Source organism: Fukomys damarensis, unplaced genomic scaffold (assembly GCF_012274545.1).
Source record: "Fukomys damarensis isolate Sample0158 unplaced genomic scaffold, DMR_v1.0_HiC HiC_scaffold_26, whole genome shotgun sequence".
Lineage (NCBI taxonomy): Eukaryota > Metazoa > Chordata > Mammalia > Rodentia > Bathyergidae > Fukomys > Fukomys damarensis.
Genome location: NW_022900938.1, coordinates 11076750 through 11096109, shown reverse-complemented (window position 1 = coordinate 11096109; position 19360 = coordinate 11076750). Strand labels below are relative to the sequence as shown.

General features: G+C 43.6%; 1 protein-coding gene across 2 annotated transcripts in view; it reads left to right on the top strand.

The window, feature by feature from the left end:
• The window catches only part of Itgav (integrin subunit alpha V), a 74150-nt gene that overhangs the window by 31022 nt on the left and 23768 nt on the right, over positions 1 to 19360 (top strand). The window contains exons 1-11 of one of the 2 annotated variants that reach the window (XM_010636814.3): positions 4625 to 5110; positions 7072 to 7117; positions 9334 to 9459; positions 10424 to 10468; positions 11249 to 11292; positions 11377 to 11433; positions 11911 to 11963; positions 12285 to 12487; positions 16003 to 16194; positions 17120 to 17165; positions 18476 to 18583. In XM_010636814.3, coding sequence (XP_010635116.1) covers positions 4925 to 5110; positions 7072 to 7117; positions 9334 to 9459; positions 10424 to 10468; positions 11249 to 11292; positions 11377 to 11433; positions 11911 to 11963; positions 12285 to 12487; positions 16003 to 16194; positions 17120 to 17165; positions 18476 to 18583 — 1106 coding nt within the window. In that variant the 5' untranslated portion in view covers positions 4625 to 4924. Of the gene's footprint in view, positions 1 to 1557; positions 1604 to 4624; positions 5111 to 7071; positions 7118 to 9333; positions 9460 to 10423; positions 10469 to 11248; positions 11293 to 11376; positions 11434 to 11910; positions 11964 to 12284; positions 12488 to 16002; positions 16195 to 17119; positions 17166 to 18475; positions 18584 to 19360 lie in introns of those variants that run through there. The other variant, XM_010636815.3, reaches the window with a different exon arrangement.

Genomic DNA, 19360 nt, shown 5'->3' with positions numbered 1-19360 from the left:
ATTTTTAACTAAATGAATATGCTTTTTGGAGGTGACATGTTTTTGTTTCTTTGTGGTTATGATTTATTTATTTATTTTGCACTACTGGGGATTAAACCCAGGATTTTGCAGATGCCAGTTAAGTATTGAAAGAACAACGCTGATCCCAGCCCTTTTTATATTTTATTTTGATACAAGATCTTGACACGTTGCCTGGGTTGGCTCTGAATTTGTGATCCTCCTGCCTCAGCCTCCCAAGTAGCTGGGAATGTGCCATCATGCCTGGAAGAGTTGATAGTTTTTTTTAAATCTTTTTTTCTAAAACTAAAATTTCATTTGTACTTTCACAGATAAATTTTCTTAACTACTTAGAAGATTTTACTTTGTTTATATTTTGTGGCATATTTTAAATATCAAATTGAGAATATTAACCCTTCCTAGAAGGTTGCAAAAACACATAGGTTGACTAAAAAGAGAACTTCTTAGAAAGCTTAGTACAACCTTCTTGGAAAATGTGAGTGAGGAATGCCATCCATTTATGAAAACAGCAGAAAACACAATCATGTGGTGCTGGAGAAGTGATAAAGCATTTTTTATTTTTAAAAATATCTTATCTTTATTTTTGTTAAATTAAATGTTTTTCTGCACTAAGTACTGATATTTAGTACTAACTTTCCTCACTAGGTAATTGATTTTGAAGTGACTCAATTTCATATTATATTACTTAAACTTGAAGGAAGCCAAACAAAGAATGATAACATATTGGAATAAATATTAGGTTTAAACTTGCATGAGCTATTTTCAGGTAGGTATTATTTCAGAATAAGAGCATCCATGTTCTTGGTACTATGCACCTGTTTCCCCAGAAGTGTTCTCATAATGGCAAATTCATTGCTAGATTAACGTTTGCTTTCTTAGACCTCTTTCTGAAAAAGGGAGGCAACTTGGAAGGTCTTTTACATGGCCAAGGCAGGAAATCATTGAGCTTTTGTACATTAGGAGGGAGAAAGCTTTCCCTTGCTTCCTGCAAGAAGGAATTTGCTCAAATACAAAGTACCTTACACGAGACACTTAGGTTTTGTCACAGATGTAAGAAATGTTAGGTGTAATTTGTAGAAATTTATCCTCTAACTTCATTCCTATCTAGATCTGTCAGACGCTAAAACTAGTTTTCCTTTAGCAGAAAATTCTGGTGATTATTAGGAAGAAGTGTGCCTAGGTGGTCACACATCTGATAGACGCGAGAGGCGTGAGTGGCCCTTTGCCGGTCGTGTAACCGGGTCGTACTTGGCACTAGTATCTCAGAACGCGAGAAACAACAGCCAAGATCTAGAGAAAAAAAATTTTTATATATGTAAAGAGCAAATTCTAAGTTTTCTTAAATTTTATTTTAGAAAAGGTACAGTGAAAACCACCGAGCAGTTGAGTTTGCTGATTATGGTTTGATTTGCTTTAGTACGTGTACGACTATGACAGATATAAATGACATAAATGTCTTTCTTGCTCATTGCATTGATCTCGGCCTTGAAAGCTGCTTGTTTTTAAGTATCCGTCCTTCTGCTGTGTGGTTCAATCTAGGCCGACAGAGTACTTCTCGGTGGTCCTGGCAGCTTCTACTGGCAAGGTAAGTTAACATTTACTGCATTACCAAGCCACTGTTTGTGTTTCCGATTCACCCAGTTTGCCGTGCATTTAGGAAAATTTTCAAGTCACTCTATTTTATTGTACTTTTTCTCCCCCAGTACTGGGGATCGAACCCATGGCCTTTTGCACTTAGCTACCTCCCCAGCCCTTTTACTTACTTTTTATTTTAGACGTCATCTCATTGAGTTGCTAAATTGTCCGAAAGGGGCTTGGACTTGGGATCGTCCTGCCTCAGCCTCTTGGCCTGCTTGCTGGGATTACAGGCGTGCACCACCACACCACACAGAAAAATCAGCAAACTATGGCCCATGGACCTTGTTTTAGTAAAGTTTTATTAGAATATAGCCACATCCATTTACTCAAACATCCTCTGGGAAAGTTTAGTTCTCTGCCACACAGAATGGCTCCTAAGCCTAAAATATTGACTATCTGGCCTTTACAGAAGAAGGTTACTGAACCCTGAGCTAAATAATAACACTTCAAATCTTAGGAAAAGCTCAGAGAACAACCTCATAAAGCCCAAACCAAAAGTGAATGCCTTTATTCCCAGTAGGCCTGGCTTTCAGCAGCCCTTAATTATTATGCAGATTGTCTGGTCTAGCCCTTGAAAACTGAGCTACCTACAGGTTGAGATTTACTGAGAGAGAAAATACGTAGAAGTAAAAGCTTTGAGTTCTGGATTATACTCTTGAGTTTTGCTGATAATCAATTTATAGCTATGAGTCCTTGATTCCTTACTGGTGAAACGCTAATTGCAGCAAGGCACTCCAGAGGTACAATTTTAGTATTTTGTATGTTCTTCATACCAAAGTAAATTATACAATCAGTAATTGATTGTTAATAGAGTTAATTATGCAACCCAGTTTTGGATTTTATAGGGTGAAGCCAGTTTCGTTGGGCTGCATTGCTGACTTCTTAACAACCTTTACTTGTGTTGGTTGTGAGAGGTGTTTTTGTTTGTGTTTTCTTTTGTTTGATTGATCCTGTGTGGATATCCTGGGTGAGGAACTTCACTGTTTATTTCCAGCTTACCTTAGTACTGATTATAGTTGTGTCCAGCTTTTCCTAACTGGATCTGTGACCATGTTTGGCACTATGTGGTAGACCAGATGTCCATGAGCCACAAGTCACGTGATGTAAAACCTCTGCGTCACGCACAGGTCAGCCCTTTGTTCCTTCTGTCTGCTCTTCGACAATGTTGTGTCTTACAGATTTTCCTCAGTTGTGTTTTCTGGCTGGCATTTACCTGTACTTTCTCATTATTCAGAGAATGACAAATACGTTGTTGATCTGAGGTCACGCAGCCTAAGTAGGATGAGTGTTCGTGGACCCAGCTCTGTATTCCTATTTGCTAGCTGGTTGGCCACTGTCAGGTTTCTCCAAGTTTTGTTTGATTGATCCTGCGTGGATATCCTGGGTGAGGAACTTCACTGTTTATTTCCAGCTTACCTTAGTACTGATTATAGTTGTGTCCAGCTTTTCCTAACTGGATCTGTGACCATGTTTGGCACTATGTGGTAGACCAGATGTCCATGAGCCACAAGTCACGTGATGTAAAACCTCTGCGTCACGCACAGGTCAGCCCTTTGTTCCTTCTGTCTGCTCTTCGACAGTGTTGTGTCTTACAGATTTTCCTCAGTTGTGTTTTCTGGCTGGCATTTACCTCTACTTTCTCATTATTCAGAGAATGACAAATACGTTGTTGATTTGAGGTCACGCAGCCTAAGTAGGATGGGTGTTCGTGGACCCAGCTCTGTATTCCTATTTGCTAGCTGGTTGGCCACTGTCAGGTTTCTCCATCTCATTGAAATGAGTTCTATTCAACATGAAAAGGTTTAGTATATGTTCTGCCGAAGCGAGCACCAACATGAAAAACTTTAAATCGTCACAAACACTCAGCTTAATATGTACCTATTAAGAAAAAATTTAATGGACATGGGGTGGTTATGCTAGGAAGCCAGATAAAACTGTTGTACAGTAAGATCATCAAAATAGGATGTCTTTATAAATAGCTGGAGTTTTTCCCCAGACATAGCTTCAGTAAAGGAAATCAACGGCTGACCTGAGGTCAGTAGAATGCTTTGGTGTGATTCATTCAACCCTGAAAACCCCAGCTGCGCATTTTCCCACTCTCCTTTGGTTAGAAAAATTTACGTGGGGGTAGAATTACACCCTTGAGGCCATTTTCTTAATTTAAAAAAAAAAATGGGATATTCAGTGTGTAGTCTTGGGGCAGTTCCCAGGTTTTAAAACTGGGCTCAGAATTTTTGATGGGATTATTTAGCTAAAAAATTCTTGGAAGTTTTCCTTATGACTAAAAATAGGTATCTTTGGTTCCTATATTTGGATGACCAAGTCAGCATAACTTTTTCTATATCTGTAACATTCGCTACAAGAATTCTCTGCTAACTGAAGGGTGGTGTTTTCCATGTTCCTCGCTTTCCTCAAAACAAAACAAGGAGAGAGATTTCAGAGTTATCCTTCCTTTTTTTCTAGGTTCTCTATTGCTCTTGATTAAAGTTCATTTAAATTGATTGCTTTATTACTTTAACTCAGTTCTTTTCCTTTGCTGAGAACTACAAAAAAGAAGAGCAGTGATTGCAGAAGAACAAAATTATTGACTCACCTGTGGGGGAAAATACTTTCAGAACTGTTATGTTTGAAGGTGTTCACCCTAACTCGACCCTGCCCTGAATGGATTGTGAGGAAAGTTGCACATTTTGCCATCAAAGAACACTGTTTGGACACTGTCATTTTCTGAAATTGCAGATTGTGCTATTCATAGTTTTAATTTTTATTGCTGGCTATAACGGGTATGCAGAGCACATGTATAACTTTGGGAATGTACAAATCTCTTTGTTACTACATGTAATAACTTAGCGAAGAACTAGTATGTGTAGGACGAGCAGAAGCAAGGGGCACGTCAGATGGGAGTGTTTAGCCAGCAAATCAAAACTCTGTAGTGTTTTTATGTCTAGGGGTCACACTGGTAATTTCTCAGAAAATAAAATGAAATATAATAAAGTAGAAAATCCCAGAGCGTTTTGTACACTGCAGTAGTAATATTTTTGTGTGAGATTTTCTTTCATTTCCGTATCTCGCACGTACAGTGTGTTGGGTTGTGATATGAACTATAATCTTGCTGTGGCTTGTTAAGAAAAACACTAAATCTGCTGTTTCGGCAGATTTCTTGCTTCCTGGGGGCCGGGCCGGTCTCCTCAGTGGCTCTGTTTCTGTCTCTGAGGAGAGTCACCCCTAAACCCGAGTACTAACCGGCTCAGAGTGTGCTCATAACTGCCGAATGAATGTGCGCTCAGGGAAACTAGTACCTTACGTGACCAGTTTGGTGATACCAGGTTTTTCTCATGTTTTGTTTTGTGTTGTTTGTTTGGGGTTTGTGTATATTTCCGATCTTTTTATTTTAGAAAATATTGATGCTGATGGACAGGGATTTTGTCAAGGAGGATTCAGCATTGATTTTACTAACGTAAGTTCTCCTTAAAGACTGAACAAGATTCAGCTCTGTCTCACTGACTAAACTGTGCTTAAAATAAACGGGTCACTGCTGCAGTTCCTTTGTAACCTTTCCCTGTGTGATGGGAGAGCTCACACAGCACCCCCTTCCTGTTGCTTTTGTGAGTTTTATTCCAGAATTAGAGTTGAGTTTCTTAAAACATTCATATTGGAGACCTGTGATGTGCCCGTGGGCACTAAGTGTGGCTGAACCAATTTAACGGTTAGACAAAATCTCACCGAGAGCACGCCAGTGGGCCAGGCACTCAGGAGGCTGAGGCAGGAGGACCGCATGTTTGAGACCAGCCTGGATTACGTAAGTGAGACACTACCACAAACAAACAAACTAAAGAAAACCTCAGGTGCAGAGCTCTATGTATTTTTAACTAAATGAATATGCTTTTTGGAGGTGACATGTTTTTGTTTCTTTGTGGTTATGATTTATTTATTTATTTTGCACTACTGGGGATTAAACCCAGGATTTTGCAGATGCCAGTTAAGTATTGAAAGAACAACGCTGATCCCAGCCCTTTTTATATTTTATTTTGATACAAGATCTTGACACGTTGCCTGGGTTGGCTCTGAATTTGTGATCCTCCTGCCTCAGCCTCCCAAGTAGCTGGGAATGTGCCATCATGCCTGGAAGAGTTGATAGTTTTTTTTAAATCTTTTTTTCTAAAACTAAAATTTCATTTGTACTTTCACAGATAAATTTTCTTAACTACTTAGAAGATTTTACTTTGTTTATATTTTGTGGCATATTTTAAATATCAAATTGAGAATATTAACCCTTCCTAGAAGGTTGCAAAAACACATAGGTTGACTAAAAAGAGAACTTCTTAGAAAGCTTAGTACAACCTTCTTGGAAAATGTGAGTGAGGAATGCCATCCATTTATGAAAACAGCAGAAAACACAATCATGTGGTGCTGGAGAAGTGATAAAGCATTTTTTATTTTTAAAAATATCTTATCTTTATTTTTGTTAAATTAAATGTTTTTCTGCACTAAGTACTGATATTTAGTACTAACTTTCCTCACTAGGTAATTGATTTTGAAGTGACTCAATTTCATATTATATTACTTAAACTTGAAGGAAGCCAAACAAAGAATGATAACATATTGGAATAAATATTAGGTTTAAACTTGCATGAGCTATTTTCAGGTAGGTATTATTTCAGAATAAGAGCATCCATGTTCTTGGTACTATGCACCTGTTTCCCCAGAAGTGTTCTCATAATGGCAAATTCATTGCTAGATTAACGTTTGCTTTCTTAGACCTCTTTCTGAAAAAGGGAGGCAACTTGGAAGGTCTTTTACATGGCCAAGGCAGGAAATCATTGAGCTTTTGTACATTAGGAGGGAGAAAGCTTTCCCTTGCTTCCTGCAAGAAGGAATTTGCTCAAATACAAAGTACCTTACACGAGACACTTAGGTTTTGTCACAGATGTAAGAAATGTTAGGTGTAATTTGTAGAAATTTATCCTCTAACTTCATTCCTATCTAGATCTGTCAGACGCTAAAACTAGTTTTCCTTTAGCAGAAAATTCTGGTGATTATTAGGAAGAAGTGTGCCTAGGTGGTCACACATCTGATAGACGCGAGAGGCGTGAGTGGCCCTTTGCCGGTCGTGTAACCGGGTCGTACTTGGCACTAGTATCTCAGAACGCGAGAAACAACAGCCAAGATCTAGAGAAAAAAAATTTTTATATATGTAAAGAGCAAATTCTAAGTTTTCTTAAATTTTATTTTAGAAAAGGTACAGTGAAAACCACCGAGCAGTTGAGTTTGCTGATTATGGTTTGATTTGCTTTAGTACGTGTACGACTATGACAGATATAAATGACATAAATGTCTTTCTTGCTCATTGCATTGATCTCGGCCTTGAAAGCTGCTTGTTTTTAAGTATCCGTCCTTCTGCTGTGTGGTTCAATCTAGGCCGACAGAGTACTTCTCGGTGGTCCTGGCAGCTTCTACTGGCAAGGTAAGTTAACATTTACTGCATTACCAAGCCACTGTTTGTGTTTCCGATTCACCCAGTTTGCCGTGCATTTAGGAAAATTTTCAAGTCACTCTATTTTATTGTACTTTTTCTCCCCCAGTACTGGGGATCGAACCCATGGCCTTTTGCACTTAGCTACCTCCCCAGCCCTTTTACTTACTTTTTATTTTAGACGTCATCTCATTGAGTTGCTAAATTGTCCGAAAGGGGCTTGGACTTGGGATCGTCCTGCCTCAGCCTCTTGGCCTGCTTGCTGGGATTACAGGCGTGCACCACCACACCACACAGAAAGCTGCTTGCTTTCTTTACTTTGTCTTTGCAGATACACAGTTGTTTAATATATATGGATGTGTTTAACCTTTGCTAAAAATTGCTGCTTATGAGGTTATAACTAGTTTTTATTATGGTAGTGTTCAGTACTCGAAACACTGTTAGCCTTTGGAATAACTGGAAAACAATACTGATTTGAAAGTACTTTTCAGTTTTGAACTTTACTTTGATGTTCTACACGGTGCTTTCCTTACTTGGTTCTCTACAGGGAACCCACACTTGCATTTGCTTTATGGAAAGAAAAGCTAAAACGGAGGGGCTTACTAAGCCGCCCAGGCTGGGCTGCACCTGGGACCTGCCTGCCTCAGCTTTGCAGTCAGGGATTACAGGTGTTCCCCACCATTCCCACCCTTGAGCGCCACCTTTAAGAGTCAGAGCATCTACACTACTTGTTCTCTGAATACCTTGGGTATTACACAATACCTTTATGTAGTCCTGTTTACTTAAATTAAGGCAAATGGATACCACCAATATTATAGTTTTTTTTTTATTTTTGCAGTACTGGGGATCAAACTCAGGACCTTTCATCTTTCAAGGCGGGCAGCCACACCACTGAGCTAAATCCCCGGCCTACCGATACTGTGTTTACTGAAGTTCTTTTTTAAGTACTCTGTAACATATACCTAAAAGACTGGGTGAATTGCCAAGCATATTTTATTGTAATAAGATTAAAATCAACTGAATGGGGTAGTGGCTGCCTATAATCCCACATACTTGAAAGGAGGCTGAGGCAGGAGGATCACAAGTTTAAAGCCAGCCTCGGCAACTTAGCAAGATTTTGATCTTTTCTCAAAATAAATACAAATTTTAAAAGGCCTGTGTGTGTAGTTACCAGCAGAGTGTGCACCTAACACGCGGAGGCCCAGCGTTCAATCTCTGATATCACCCCCCACAAAGAAGATGAATTCAGCGGGTTTCACCCTGGACAAATAAGTACATTGGAATGAACTTTTTCACAGATCTCAGTTTTGTCTCTGTAAGAACAGAACAAAAAAAGACAATATTTTATTCCCAGTAGACAATATTTTATTCCTGTTCATTTTGCCATGTTCTTTGATTCAAGTAGGATTTCTTGAACTCCTTCGGTGTCTGCAGTACCTGTTAGGCACAGGTAGTAGAGGCTGACAGAGAGCATTTCTACCTGTGTGACTTAACAAATTGGATCTGCTTTTCAGCTTTTGTGAATTTCTTTCTAAAACAGCAGCAGTGAAGAGCTATTTCCCCATGGATGGAGACACACTGTGGTATCTGGTGAATTCTCCGGACACTGTGGGGAGGGCAGTTACTTCTCTTGAAACAGGGTCTCACTCAGTCACTAAGGTGCCCGGGCTGGGCTCAGACTTGCAGTCCTCCTGCCTCAGCCTCCCAGCATGCTGAGATGGCAGGTTTGTGCACTCTGCTCTTTATGAAGTCATCAGGATTTCTTGTCTGCTTAATAATTTAAGGTTGTGAGCAAAAAATGAACTCACTTGTTCAGGATGCTTTGTAAGGCTGTTCAAGCAACCAGTTAAAATGCATTGAACTTGCTGTTTTGCTTATAAACGTCACAGTATTTACTTAGTACAGTTAATTCTGGAGGGGGATTTATCATTGAGAAAGTTAATAATTCCATTTGTATAGCATTGACTTTTTACCTTCCTTCCTTCCTTCCTTCCTCTTTTCCCTGGTACCAGAAATCAAACTCAGGACCTAGCACTTACTTACAGGCAGGAGCGGCTCTGCTGAACTACATCCCGGCCCTTAGCGCTGACTTTTAAAATTAAATCACATCTGGTTTTTACATTGTTACTAGTGTAGACTACACTGTAAGGACCAACCCAAAGACAAATCATTACTGGATTTATTTTCCTTTGTAATTCTTTATTTAGGTCAGCTCATTTCGGATCAAGTGGCCGAAATCATCTCCAAATACGACCCCAATGTCTACAGCATCAAGTACAGCCACCAGCTGGCCACTCGTGCAGCACAAGCAGTGTTTGATGACAGCTATTTGGGTAGGTAAAACCCAGGACAGACTTACTTTATGGAGTTGCGGTGTATTTGTCCTGTGATTTGCATATAGAATTTTAAGTAGGAAAGAAAAAACCTCTCGTGTGAAGTAGATTAAGATTTATACAAGGGACGTACAGTTTCAAAATTCTTTTGCATACTTAGGTTATGTTACATTTCAATAACTGCCTTCTTGGTTTTTTGGGTTGTTTTTTTTTTTGACTTTGGAGACAAAGTCTCCCTGTGCAGTCCCAGCTGGCAGTGAACTCGTGTGCGATCCCCCTGCCTCAGTCTCCCAAGTGCTGGGATGACAGGCCTATACCACCACGCCTGACCGGTAATTGAAATTGGAGAGAGAGATAGTTCACACGGTAATAACAGCTAAGCTTTATGATATGCTTGTTTTGTTTGGGGCTTTGGTATGTTTTGTTGGTGTTCACTCATTTGACCCTTGAAAGTGTGAAATGCCCTCTGGTCGCTTGGCCTGGCCCTTGCCTTCTGCTCTGCTGTCCTGGGGTTGGAGCTCAGCCAGACTGGCCCCCGCTGTTAGACACCGTTAGCCTTCAGTTGGTCCTGAGTGTTTATCACAGCTCGTTCTCTGAGTTTAAATTTCTATCTGATTTGTGAAACAAGTCAGGCTCGAGAGAAATCCTACAGTACTTGCTTTGTAAAGTGAATAAAACAATGATATTTTTCTAATCCCACTTGAGTACTGGGTTATTTCTTTTCAGATACATTTATCATAGCCTGGCGTGTGATGACTGGCACTTACAATCCCTGCTGTCATGAGGCTCGGGAAGGAGGATCGCCAGGGGTCGGAGGCCAGCCTGGCCTACCTAGTTCAAGGCCAGCCTGAACTCCATAGTGAGCCTGTCTCAAAGAGAAAGAAATCATCATCATCAGGTTCAGCGAGGCCCACCAGGCTGGTTGGGCTCCGCTTCCTCACCCTCCCCTCTGCCTCCCTTTCAGGTTACTCGGTGGCTGTGGGAGATTTCAACGGAGACGGCGTGGACGGTAGGAAGTGTTTGAACTGCGTCTGTTCAAACTGTTGTTACAGTTTTTTGACTTCGATGTTTGTCAGTGCCTGGTTGCAGGGAGCAGCGGTCAAGGCCCGCACTGGACACATCTTCATTCCTCTGTTCCTCTCCTCCTCCGTCTCTGGGTCCGCTCTCCAGCTGCGAGGGATCTGTCCCGTTCCCTACTGTCTGGCTTTTATTGGCTCTTCATGCTCTGGGTTCTCAGATTAGAGAAACCGCGTGCTCTTCTCGCGGGTCTGATTATTTTCCTGGACATTTCCGTGTCAGGGCTCATCCACCGTCCCGCACACGAGTTAAGCCGACCCCTTGTGGCTCTCAGAGCTCCCCACAGCAAGCTCAGACTGCCGATGTTGATCACATTTCTCCACCACACCAGCCTCAATGCGTTTCACTTTCCGGTGCTTAGATACTGTCTTCTCTGTCTCCTTTAGCGAGGTTACAGATGATTTGGGGTATTATTTGCATATATTTGAATCGGCCGGGGATTTAGCTCAGTGGTCCCACTGCCTGCCTCACAAGCGCAAGGTCCCGAGTTCAATCTCCAGTACCCCCCCCAAAAGAATGACACTATTTTGTAAATTTTATTTTTATAGTTTAAAATGCTGGGGTTATTTATTATAGAGTCAATTTTTTAAAAAAAATCTCTATTTTCTACCGAAGTAATAAAAGTTAAAGATCTCTGACATAACCACTTAGGCCTGTTGTTTCCAACGTTGGTCTTCCAAATGAGTAATTAAGTTTATTTTTTTCTTTTCAGACTTTGTTTCAGGAGTTCCCAGAGCGGCGAGGACTTTGGGAATGGTAGGAAAGAGTAAAAAGTGTCTCAGAAAAATCTGGCCATCTCCTGTTTTACTGTATTTCATGTACTTTGCTTCCCTTCCACAGGTTTATATTTACGATGGGAAAAACATGTCCTCCTTACACAATTTCACCGGTGAGCAGGTACGCCTTCCCACGAAACTGTACACGCTTTGGGAGAACTTTGGAAAAGAGGAGTGGGAAAGCCCGGTGTGATCCAGCCACATGCATAACCCGTCAGACTCTCAGTTTGGTTGCTGCTTCTCAGTGTGTCTGTTGCATATGTCACAGTTGTGTAGCTCAGTGCAGAGGCCCTGTGTCCACCCCGAAGTGCACAAACCCAGCTCCTCTGTCCCTGTGTGATTTCGGAGAGCAAAGGAGGGGATGGTGTCTGGCCTGGGAAGGGAGTCGCTGGCGTGGCAGTGATGTACACGTGGTATTTTGCTGGTAATAAATGCAGGAATATAGAGAGGCCTCTCCCAGTCATCACTGCCAGTGGAATAGAAGCCACGCGAGACCCTGTGTCAGGGAGATGCACCCACGCTGCCCCTGCGCCTGCTCGAGCTGAGCCCTCTCAGCTGGTTGTGCCAAACAGGAGCATTTTCTCTTCTTCCTCTTCAGATGGCCGCGTATTTTGGATTCTCTGTGGCCGCCACTGACGTTAATGGGGATGAGTAAGTTTTAAAAAAATGTTTCCAGGAACTGGTTCCCTCTGTGTTGATAAACACTTTACCGAAACTGAACGTTCTTCCTTCTGTTTCTTCGTCCCCTTCTTGCTGATGTCCTTTCTCCTTAAGGCAGCCCAAGCGAGTGAATCCCTGATGTTTAAAGATAGCTTTTGTAACGAGACCAGCGTCAGTCTTACAGGGACCTGTAGTTTGTAGGGGCGCAGGAGGAAGGCTGGGCTCCCAAGCGAGAGCTGCAGGCGTTGTTTTGTGCGAGGAGCTGGCGGGGAGGGAAACTGAGTCAGGGCGACTCCGGCTTCTGCCCCTCAGCCTCGCGGACGTGTTCATCGGAACCCCGCTCTTCATGGACCGGGGCTCGGACGGCAAGCTGCAGGAAGTGGGGCAGGTCTCGCTGTGCCTGCAGGCGGCGTCCGGGGGCTTCCAGACCACCAAGCTCACTGGCCTCGAGGTCTTCGCGCGCTTCGGCAGCGCCATCGCGCCCCTGGGGGACCTGGACCAGGACGGATTCAACGGTGAGACCCCATCCCCTGCGGCTCCCTGGCTGTGCAAGTGCAGGAAGCCGGGCTGCAGACACGGGCCTGTAATCCCAGCACTCCGGGAGGCCGAGGCGGGAGGGTCATAAATTCTAGTCATCCTAGGCAATTTAGTGATTTAGTGAGAACCCTGTCTTGAAATTGAAAAGGAGGGGGTGGGGTGTAGCTCAGTGTGAAGACTCTGTGTTGGGTCTCCGATAGTGAGCAGGAAAACAATTCATGTGAGCAAAACTTATGTCTTGGAAAGATGCAGTCTCACCAGGTGAGACCAAATTTAAACAGGTGCTTTTTTTTTCCCCCTTAAAAATCAAACGTATTTTTTCAAACATCTCTCAGGAGTTCCTGCAGCTCAGGAGGGAGTGGAGGGTGGTTGCCCCAGCCTCCTGCAGGGCCACAGCGCCCTCTGCTGTCCCTGTGGCTACAGGTGCCAAGAAGCTTCCCAGGCACGTTGGAAAGGCCTTGCCGAGCCAGCTCATACAATTCTGTTTGTTTTTCATTGCTGGGAAGGGAACTCAGACCTAACTCTTGCTAGACAAGCACTGCACAATGGAACTATGTGCCTCGATCTTTGTATTTTGAGACAGGGTCTCTCAGAATAGCTCAGGATAACCTCAAACTTGAGATCCTCCTGCTTTTGCCTCCCTGGTAGCTGGGAGTATAGGCATGGACTGTTGCTATCTATAAAGCATAACTTATTGTAGCTAAGAAGTTCTGAGCACGGTTATGTGTCTCTTTGTGGGAAAATGTCCTTGGTATGAGCCCATTGTTTTATAAATCTCATTTGAGCACATATAGTGTCTTAGTTACTTTTGCCATAGCTGAGACAAAATACCCAACACCTGCGAGTTAAGGAAGGGAAGGTTTATTTAGCTCACAGTTTGTAGAGGTTTCAGTGCATAATTGGCTGGCTCCAAGGTAGGGTGGCGCAGCAAAAGTTCATTTCAGAGGAGAAACAGTCCATGACAGGCAGCAGAGGGTGAAGACAAGCCTCTTCCTGTCCCTTATATCCATGCTACCATCATTAGGGCAGTGCCCAGCCCATCAGTGGATTGCTTTAGCAATCACCCATCCTTAATCTCATTACCCTTGATCCTAGCCCTGCATCATTGATCAGCCACACACTCTAGATCCAGCCACCTCTGAAAAAGCCCACCTGTGACTGCACAAGCCTTTGGGGGGACATCTAGATGCAAGCCATGACAGCTATCTTTAAAAAAGACAGACAGTGTTGACTTTTGTTATATGACCGTTTTTAGAGGCACGAAACATAGATTGCCAAGAGTTTTGGAAAGAATACTGTTAAGAACTTTTTCTAGAGATCACAGAATGGAGAAGTGAATTGTTGGCTTGTATGTGATTAGTAATGTATAGATGCACCCCTAGAATGTACAGGAAAGCTATTAGAAAGACAACTTTGAAAATACAGAGGACCCAGTGTCCAGGGAGAGAGCGCTTAGGCTCTGGACCGCGGTCCTTTGTCCTGCAGTCATCGGTCGGACACGAGGAGGGTCACCGTTCCTAACTCTGCAGGTTTTCGGGGTTGGTGGACAGCTAGTAGGTACATGTTGCTCCCTAAGGGAGCATCTTAAAGACTTTCGTCACCAGGAGTATAACATAGATCGAGTGGCGCTCCCACGTCAAGCTCGTAGCAAAGCTGTAAGAGAGTGCTGTAGGGCAGACCAGACCTCTACAGATGGGTACCAGAAAGTGCCTCGAGAATGTGGGGCTAGGGGCCGGTTTGGGGGTTCCCTGTTGAGTGAGGTATGTAGGGTCCCCTCACTGGGTGGCTGGGTGTGTGTGTATGCGCGCATGCACACGCGTCTGGATCTGTGTGTGTGAGTTCCTCATGAGTCAAGCGTCACTGCCCCGTCTTGCCATTTCCTCGCCGCTCCGTCAGGAAAGCCATAGGTACTGACCAGAAGGTGCATCAGACACAAGCAGTGAAGGCCTCCAGACAACCGCCACGCTAGTGAGAGCGGCTAGCGCTTGCTGCTCTGCAGCCCTGGGACGGCTTCATGAAGCCCCAGGGTAACTTTGTGCGTTTTTTGTCTGTGCACCCCAGAAAAATAGAGGAAAAAAGCAGAATTGGAAAAGAGCAACTGGAATGATCAGAGGAGGAAATAAATTGCGTGAAGGGAAGGGCTTTTCGGAGGTGACAGTCGGGAGAGTATGACCACGTGGGGAATGTTGAAGGATTCATATTAGTATCCAACATCAGAGCCACCTTAAAATGCGTACTTTCTCAATGCATAAATCCGTTTTGACATTGTGCTTGCTTTTGACAGCTTTCACAGGGAATAAAGAGGGGCTCTTTTATGTAATTTAAAAACTTGTTTTTGTTGTTGTTTTGGGTTTTTTTGGTACTGGGGATCGAACTCAGAACCTTGAGCTTGTGAGTCAGGCAGGCGCTGTGCCACTGAGCTAAAAAATCCCCAGCCCTAAACTTGTTTTTAAAATGTGCAGAGGGGTGAGGTAGGCACAATGGTCACGCTATTGATCTTAGGAAGCATATGTTTTCTGTTGAGTCAAACAGTAAGTAGAGATGCACTGCAGAAATCCAGTAATGGTAGCAAGTAGAATTTTAAAAGAAACAAGCTGGCTGTGTTGGCACACCCCTGCAGTTGTAGCACTGAGGAGGCTGAGGCAGGAGGATCGCTGCAAGTTCAAGGCCAGCCTGAGCTGTAGAGCAAGGCCCTGTCTCACATAATGAAAACAAGGCCAGGTAATCAAGCAAACACTGGATGGAGAGGTAGAGGAGAGCAAATGAAGCCCTCTGTGACCCAGCCAGGACTTGGACGGGCAGAGGCCGGCAGGGCTGGGCGGCAGTGGGGACAGAGGAAGACCCTGCTCGTATTCCGCAGTGAGGGACCCGGTGCAGCAGACGGCACTGCAGAGCTGCACCCCCAGCTCGGATTGTACCTTTTCTCAGAATTTAAGGTTTTCTTTATTTATGCTGTTTCAGTATAAATTAAGCACAATCAAGATGAAATCGTAACTTTCAGATTTATGAGCCAGAGTTACTATTGCTCAGAAAAAAAAAATCAAAAACCCATGCGTAAATAAACCAACTAGAACCTGGAGATCTAGAATGAACCTTTTGCTGAGTGTCCCACCCCTACCCTCCGTCCCTGGCTTTTTTATTTTTTGCTTTTTGACACGGTGTTGGGGATGTAGTGTAGGCCGCCCCTGCCTCCGCTGTCTGCACGAGTGCTGGGATTGCACCCGGACTCTGCACCCCCAGTGCCAAATGTGAGATATTTTAGGTCCGGAAAGATTAGCTGGCTTGCCCCTGGGGCGATCCAGACTGTCTGGCTCCGAATTAGAATTAGGGTCGTTACTGAAAGTTTGGCTTCAATCTCCCTGCACTCCCCTGCTGGAGTAGCTGTCAGGACACGGGAGGCTGCAATCCTGCGTGCTCCAGCCCAGCAGAGGATCTGCCTCCTCCTTCCAGGCTTCTCGCTCACAGATTCCCCTCGTTCTCCTGTCCCCTGCAGATGTGGCCATCGCGGCCCCCTACGGCGGAGAGGACATGCAGGGCCTGGTGTACATCTTCAACGGGAGGGCAGCTGGCCTGACTTCGTCACCGTCGCAGACCCTGGCAGGGCAGTGGGCCGCACGCAGCATGCCACCCAGCTTTGGCTACGCCCTCAAGGGCGAGGCGGACGTGGACCGCAACGGCTACCCAGGTGGCGGGCCGGGGAGGCGGGGCTGCCCAGGTGGGGGCCGGGGAGGCGGGCCCACTCCTGTTCCTGGGACTGTTGGTTCCAAGACTCATTCTAACCACTGGAGGGGATAAGATAGGAAGCAGCTCAAGGAAAACATTGTTAAAGCTACAAACAGGGACTAAGTATTTGGTCCAGGGTTTTGAAATGTTAGACTCTTTTTGTTTTTAATGATGTCAGATCTTTAGAGAGCAGACCAGGGTGGTGAACCACTGGCACGTGTGTGGCTGTGTTTTTTTTTTTTAAGACAAGAGACATTAATGTAGGAGCTGTTTTTCCTAAACTAACGCCTTGGTGTTCTGGTTTAGTTGCAGCATTGGCGCTTTGTGAGAAGTGGGTTTTGGGTTTGCAGTTTGGGAACTTGTCTAAAAGGTTCACCGTCGCCAGAACCATGTGTGCCAGTTCCATATCAAAGCTAATGCAGGGCCAGGGATTTAGCTAGCCCAGTGAGGTGGCCTGAGTTCAATCCCTGGTACCGGAAAAAACAAAAGAAGCTATTGTACTTGGTCCTTGGTGATTTGAATGCTGTCTGCTATCACAGTCAACGAGTCTGTGTGTGCTTTTTGGTTTTGTCTTTGAAACAGGAGAAACAGGGATAAAAAGGAACTTTATAATGGAATCGTAAAACACACAGGCATCTGGAAAGCTTTTTCCACTGGGGGACAAACATTTCCTTATTGCTGCTCCTTTTACTGGGTATTCACTGAAACAATTCATACATGGATGGAAATCCAGTTCATGACGAACATTTGCCCTGAGGAGAGTTAGTTACTTATTTCAAATATTTTAGCCTCACCAATGTTATCTTACACCCTTTTAGTGTTGCATATGTGTTTAAATCTTTACGTACATCGAGGATATTCACACGTTTCTCCACCTTCTCTTTAAGACTTACTTGTGGGGGCCTTCGGCGTAGACCGAGCTGTCTTATACAGGTATACTTCGTGTTCTCCGTCTGCTTCTGTAGTCTAGGAATGCTCCAAATTACTTGAAAGCTTTTAAGTGAAGCGCCAGTGTTTGAAGTGCAGTTTGAATTTCCTGCGGGCAACTCATACTTTGACACAAGGAGGTGTCAAAGAAGCAAAGACTGTGGAGTTTTTATGTAGAAAATCATTCCTAATTTTCCCTCAGTGTGTTTGACGTTTTGTCCAAAGACATTCTCCTGTGTTGTAAAATCTCTCCTCCTGTTTTTTAATCTCTAAAAACCGCATGGGTGGGATGGGGTAGCTCAGTGATGCAGTGCTTGCCTAGCGTGCCTGAGGCCCTGGGTTCCATCCAGCAATAAGAGAGAGAAGTGTATGGGTTTTTGTTTTCCGTTTGAGGCAGGAAATGAACTTGGTGTTATGCCCCAGAGTTCTGTGACCACTGAGCAGTGTGTGATGAACCACACCGTGAATATTTCATTACAGCGATGTGTGTACACTCCTGCATCTGCTTCCCTCCTCCGCACGTAGCCCTGGCCCTCTGTACCTTCCCAGTTCCACATGCCTTAGAACGGCACCTGCAAGTGGATTAAGATGTTTGCACATCTGTGGGCCGAGTTTATGCCTGGCAGGAGACCTGACGTCAGTGCTGGGAAATAGTGATTGTGTCAGGCAGCACAGTCACAGCCCAGGGAGGATGGGTGGACTTACAGATTTTGGGGCTTTCTCGATGCCCGATGGTCCTGTTGACCTGAGCCTGCTGTATTTCTGTATAGACTTAAACTTGTGCCTGCGAACTGCGGAAAACATATTTCCAGGTTGAGTGTCCCTTACCTGAAACTACCATAAGTGTTTCAGGTCTTGGAATATTACGTTACATAAATCACGTTTAAGGATGTGTGTATAACGAGGCACTTTAGCTGAGGTATAGGCTTTTTCCTCTCCCACTAGAACTCTGCCTTGGGTGTGTCTTAGAGGCTATTCCCTGTTGGCCCAGGTCGGTTTTGCCTGTAGTAGGCGAAGGTGTTCATGGCCCATTTCCCTTCCATGCTTACTGAGCTCAGAAGGGCTGGCCAGTTTTCCCTGTTTCCCTGGAACTGAGTGACTTTCCAGGACACAGGGCTTTTTGTCTGAAATTAGGACATTTTTGGACAAATGGGCATGGTTGTTCATCTTACATTTAGGTCCCTGTTGCTTTTGCTGTTACAGTGTTTCAATAGACCTTATATCATAGCCATACAGAGTGTGAACCTGAAACGCTTACATCAGTCTAATTTTTTATGACATTTTTCTTTTTTCTTCCTTTTCTTTTTTAAATCTAGAGCCAGACCAGTTATCACCGTCAATGCTGGCCTTGAAGTGTCACCCAGCATTTTAAATCAGGACAATAAAACTTGCCCGCTCCCTGGGACAGGACTCAAAGTTTCCTGGTAAGAATAATTGGGCAGAAATAGTTGTGATTCCGATTAGTAAGTAGTTCGCTCCTTTAAGGGCTGAAAGATTCAGTATCTTGTGAATCTACTCTGTTCTTGTGTCACAAAATGGCTTATAGAAATTGTTTTCTAAAGAAGATATCTAGAAGGCTGTAGAAATAATCTGTCAACTAGCATAAAAGCACTTTTTAAAGAATTATGATCAGTGAATGTATCGGAAAAGAAAGTAAAGCTAATAAAATTTCAAAACTCACTTTATATTTAATTCTAAACTGGCCCTGGAACATTTAAAAATTAAAAAGATATGTCCCATTTCAGATTTCCTACCTACGAAGATCTATATGAAAAAATTATCAGTGCCAGGGATTTAGTTCAGTGGTTCCACCGCCTGCCTTGCAAGCACAAGGACCCAAGTTTGATCCCTGGTACAAAAAAAAAAAAATTATCTTCCTCTAGCATTTTGGGTTTTCACTTCTTCTTGTGCTCGTTTACTCCTAAGTCCACAGTCTGAGTTCTTCTCTACAGTGTTGTTTGTCAAGTCTCTCATACGCTACCTTCATGATTTCTACTATATTTTTATTCATGTATTTTCTTGAGTGTTCTTTAAATTGACACATGTTCAAAATATTTAAAAAATAAGGGCTGGGGATTTAGGTCAGTGGTGCCGCCGCTGCCTCAATGCAAGGTCTGAGTGCAAGTTCTGGAGTTCAATCCCCAGTACAATAATACACTTTTTTTTTTTTTTTGGTACCAGGGATCAGACTAGGGACCTTG